The 5,549-nt window shown below is 42.1% G+C and overlaps 1 protein-coding gene across 1 annotated transcript in view; it reads right to left on the reverse strand.

The window, feature by feature from the left end:
- The window catches only part of DNA2 (DNA replication helicase/nuclease 2), a 64,989-nt gene that overhangs the window by 25,288 nt on the left and 34,152 nt on the right, over positions 1-5,549 (reverse strand). The window contains exon 10 of the mRNA XM_011994092.1: positions 2,349-2,579. Coding sequence (XP_011849482.1) covers positions 2,349-2,579 — 231 coding nt within the window. The remainder of the gene's footprint in view (positions 1-2,348; positions 2,580-5,549) is intronic.

Raw genomic sequence — 5,549 nt, forward strand, 5'->3', positions numbered from 1 at the left:
ACATATCATATTAGATTGAAAATAAGCTGGGTGTAGCAGCTCACGCCTATAATGCTAGCACTTCAGGAGGCTGAGGTAGAAGGATCATTTGAGCCCATCAGTTCAAGACCAGCCTGGGCAACATCGTGAGACCCCCATCTCTACAAAAAATTTAAAAATTAGCCGAGTATGGTGGCATGCATGTGTGGTCCCAGCTATGCAGAAGGCTGAGGCAGAAGGATTGCTTGATCCCAGGAAGTCCAGGCTGCAGTGAACTGTGACCATGCCACGGTACTCCAGCCTGGGCTGGAGTGAGACCGTGTCTCAAAAAAAAAAAAAAGAAAATACGTATGTCTACACGCAAGACCGTAAATTCCTCAAGGATTTGCAAAGTACTTAATACATGGCAGACACTAAATAAATACTGCAAAGGATACACAAATCTGAGCAGACAACTGGAATATATCATGACATCTAGACAAGGGGTGGTTATGACTCAACTAAGATTACTGATCAGTAGGGAACAAGCCTGGACATTTCCATTACAGTTACTCAGATGTAACTGAGTCCCAATTGCTGACCTCTATCCATTAAGAAATGGTCAGGCATGCCTGTATTAACTGTAAGAAATGCTGGAAAACACAATCCAGCTGACTGTGAAAGAAGAGGGAATATGGATTATTAGTGAATTGGATATTCTTCTCTGCCACAATTTTTTTTTCTTTAAGACAGGGTCTCACTCTGTCACTCGGGCTATGTGCAGTGCAGAGGTGTGATCTCAGCTCACTGCAGCCTCAACCTCTTTTTTTTTTTTTTTTTTGAGATTGAGTCTCGCTCTTGTTGCCCAGGCTGGAGTACGGTGGCGTGATCTCGGCTCACCGAAACCTCTGCTTCCCAGGTTCAAGTGATTCTCTTGCCTCAACCTCCCGAGTAGCTGGGACTACAGGCACATGCTACCACACCCAGCCAGTTGTTTGTATTTTTAGTAGAGACCGGGTTTCACCATGTTAGCCAGGATGGTCTCGATCTCCTGACCTTGTGATCTGCCCACCTCGGCCTTCCAAAGTGCTGGGATTACAGGCATGAGCCACTGCGCCCCGCCTACATATTTTTATTTAAACCAGCCACTTTGTTGTTACTGAAATGGGTATACTTATATCACAACTATAAATGGCAAAAATAAACATTTTTATTTAAAAAAGGAGAGAACAAAATAGTAAGTGCCCAGCATGCAAGGAGAAATAAGCATTATAGCTAACACAGGATGGCATCTATGCTGTCTGCTATACATGTGGTTGTAAGAATTAGATAAGATTACGTCGACCTCATCACTATGGAATATAATGTACTAAACAAAACTTTAGCAGTTTGGTAGTTCCTCGAAATGTTAAATGCGAAATTAGCACATGACCCATGCCTAGGTAACTACAAAGAAAATGAAAGAAATGAAAATATGTCTACCTAAAACTATGCATGTGAATGTTCATAGCAATATTAATCATTACAGCAAAAAAGTGGAAACAACTCAAATGTCCATCAGCTGGTGAACGGATGAACAAAATGTGGTATATCCATACAACAGAATATATTCAGCCATAAAAAAAATGAGGGTATCATATATGCTAAAACATGAATAAACTTTCCAACATTAGGTTAAGTGAAAGAAGCAAGACACAAAAAGTCACATATTGTATGGTTCCACTTATATCATATATCCAGAATGGATGAATCCATACAGAAACAAAGTCAATTTAGTGGTTGCCAGAGACTTCAGGGAGGAGAGAGTGGGAAGGGACTGCGTAATAGGAATGAGGTTTCCTTTTAGGGTGATAAAAGTGTCTTAGAAATAGACAGAAATGATGGCGACACAATATTGGAAATATACTAAACGCCACTCAATAATACACATTAAAATGGTTAATGATCAATTTTATGTTACATGAATTTTACCTCAATTTATTTTAAAAAAAAGAATGAAATGCTGATACATGTTAAAACATGAAGATGAATTTCAAAAACAGCGTCCTGTGTGAAAAAAGTCAGTCACCAAAGACCACATATTGCATGATTCCATTTATATAAAATGTCCAGAATGGGCAAATCTACAGAGACAGAAAGCAAGTTAGTGGTTGCCTTGGGCTGGGGAAATTGGAGGAAAATGAGAAGCGACTACTAAAGGGTATAGGGCTTCTTCCTTGGGGGTTTCTTTTTGGGATGATGAAAATACTCAAAGTTGATTGTGGTGATGGCTGCACAATGCTGTGAATATAATAAAAACCAGTGAATTGTACATTTTAAATGGATGAACTACACAGATGTGAATTATATATCAATAAAGATATTCTCAAAAAAAAGTAACATTTCATTACCTGTCTAATAAACAAGTTACTGTTGTCGTGTTAATCTCCTTCACATATCCTCTAGACAAAGCAAACAGTGACCTTTCTTCTCCACTTACAATAACTCTGTCACCTGCCAGTAGATTTGTGACTGGTATGGCACCATGTTTACGTTGGAAATTATGTAAATATTGTCCATCACAAATTGTCTTTACATGTTCGGTTCTAATCAGGTGTCCAATGCAACTGCCACTCTTCTCCCTATGTAAAGACCAAAGAGAAAAAACTTCCGTTTATATTACATACGTAAGTATTGTGTCTGCATTTTCCAACAACTTATTTGTTCATCTGACTCCCAAAAAGTATTATTGAGGCCGGGTGTGGTGGCTCATGCCTGTAATCCCAACACTTCGGGAGGATGAGGCAGGTGGATTACCTGAGGTCAGAAGTTCAAGACCAGCCTGGCCAACATGGTGAAACCTCATCTCTACTAAAATAAAAAATACAAAAAATTAGCCAGGTGTGGTGGTGCTCACCTGTAATCCCAGCTACTCAGGAGGCTGAGGCAGGAGAATTACTTGAACCTGGGAGGTAGAAGTTGCAGTGAGCCAAGATTGCGCTATTGCTCAACAACCTGGGCAACAAGAGCAAAACTACATCTCAAAAAAAGAAACAAAAAAATTAAAAAAACTAATATTGAGCCTGTCATTTTTACATTTTCCACAACCTACAGTAAAAATGTTAGAAATGTTAAGTAAACATTCTATTAGTTTCTGGGTTTTTTGAGACACCCTCCGACCCCTGCCCCGTTCAAGCGATTCTCATGCCTCAGTCTCCTGAGTAGCTGAGATTGCAGGCAGACACCACCATGTCAAGCTAATTTTTTATGTTTTTGATAGAGACAGGTTTTCACCATGTTGGCCAGGCTGCTTTCGAAACCCTGGCCTCAAGTGACCCACAAGACTCGGCCGCCCAAGTTGCTGGGATTACAAGCCTGAGGCACCATGCTCAGCCCTCTATTAGTTTTTCATTAATTGCTCAACAACAGTCTTGCAAGAAAGTGTTAGGGAGTACCCCACCTTTGTTGCACCCACAGGCTGGGATCTCCAAACACGGTGTTTTATTGGCACTTTGATCCCTGAAGGGTAGATACCCCGACTTCTTGGGCTGATACATATAATACCATTACAGAAAACAAAACATAATAACCTGCTCCCAAATGTAATATAAAAAAAATTATAACCAGGCACAGTGGCTCATGCCTGTAATCTCAGCACTTTGGGAGGCCGAGGTGGGCAGATCACGTGAGGCTGAGAGTTCAACGCCAGCCTGACCAACATGGAGAAGACCTAACCCTACTAAAAATACAAAATTAGCCAGGCATGGTGGTGGGCACCTGTAATCCCAGCTATTCAGGAGGCTGAGGCAGGAGAATCACTTGAACCCGGGAGGCGGAGTTGTGGTGAGCTGAGATCACGCCATTGCACTCCAGCCTGGGCAGCAGAGCAAGAATTCGTCCCGCACAAAAAATAATAATAATAATAATTCATTCTGGAAAGAAAAAAATGAAACTAAAACAACTATGTTTTACGTTAAAAAAATCTTGAGGCTGGGTGCGGTGGCTCACACCTGTAATGTCAGCACTTTGGGAGGCCGAGGTAGGCAGATCACGTGAGGCTGAGAGTTCAACACCAGCCTGACCAACATGGAGAAGCCCCATCCCTACTAAAAATACAAAATTAGCCAGGCGTGGTGGCACATGCCTGTAATCCCAGCTACCTGGGAGGCTGAGGCAGGAGAATCACTTGAATCTCAGAGGCAGAGGTTGCCGTGAGCTGAGACTGTGCCACTGCACTCCAGCCTAGGCGACAGAGTGAGATTCCATCTCAAAAAAAAAAAAAAAAAATTTGGCTGGGTGCAGAGGCTCACACTTGTAATCCCAGCACTCTGGGAGGCTGAGGTGGGCAGACTGCTTGAGGCCAGGAGTTCGAGACTACCCTGGTCAACATGGCAAAACCCTGTCTCTACTAAAAATACAAAAATTAGTAAGGCGTAGTGGCACGTGCCTGTAATCACAGCTTCTTGGGAGGCTGAGGCATGAGAATTACTGGAACCCAGGAGGCAGAGGTTGCAGTCAGCCGAGACACTCCAGCCTGGGTGACAGAGCAAGACGTTTTTATTATTTTTTTTTTTGTTTTTTTGAGACAGAGTCTCATTCTGTTGACTAGGCTGGATTGCAGTGGCACAATCTTGGCTCACCGCAAGCTCCGCCTCCCAGGTTCATGGGATTCTCCTGCCTCAGCCTCCGGAGTAGCTGGGACTACAGGCACCCACCACCATGCCCAGTTAATATTTTGTATCTTTAGTAGAGACGGGGTTTCACTGTGTTAGCCAGCATGGTCTTGATCTCCTGACCTCGTGATCCGCCCCCCTCAGTCTCCCAAAGTGCTGGGATTACAGGCGTGAGCCACCGTACCCGGCCCAGAGCAAGACTTTGTCTAAAAGAAAAAAAAGGTTTACATACTACAAAAGGCCTGAGATTAAAAAAATGAAAGCAATTAAATTTTACATAAATGTTACATATGTATAGTATACTCACTACACATACGCAGTCTATCCACAATTACATAAACTTTCTCACTGCAATGTTTCCTTGTGTTAAAGTCTAATATTAGGGAAATGATAATCCAATTATTTCTAAAGTCACATCATTAATATTCATTCTGCAAAGAAAAAATGAAGCTAAAGCAATGAAATTTTACATAAAGAAAAATACTATGCAAAGATAAATTCTAGGCCAGGCATAGTGGCTTATACCTATAGTCTCAACACTTTGGGAGGCCAAGATGGGAGAATCACTTGAGCTCAGGAATTTAAGACTGTACTGGGCAACATAGCAAGACCCTGTTTCTACAACAATGTAAAATAAAATAAAACAAAAAAATTAGCCATGGCACAGTGGCTCGCAGCTGTAATGCAGTGGCCCAGCACTTTGGGTGATCAAGATCACTTGAGGCCAGGAGTTCACGACCAGCCTGGGGCACATAGCAAGAACCCATCTCTAAAAAAAAAAGTTAGCCAAGTTTGGTGGTGCACATCTATGGTCCTAGCTACTCAGGTTGCGACAGGAAGACTGTGAACTTTATCCCAGAAGTTCGAGGCTACAGTGAGCCATGATTGCACCACTATACTCTGAACTTTATCCCAGAAGTTCGAGGCTACAGTGAGCCA

Source organism: Mandrillus leucophaeus, unplaced genomic scaffold, assembly GCF_000951045.1.
Source record: "Mandrillus leucophaeus isolate KB7577 unplaced genomic scaffold, Mleu.le_1.0 Scaffold441, whole genome shotgun sequence".
NCBI lineage: Eukaryota > Metazoa > Chordata > Mammalia > Primates > Cercopithecidae > Mandrillus > Mandrillus leucophaeus.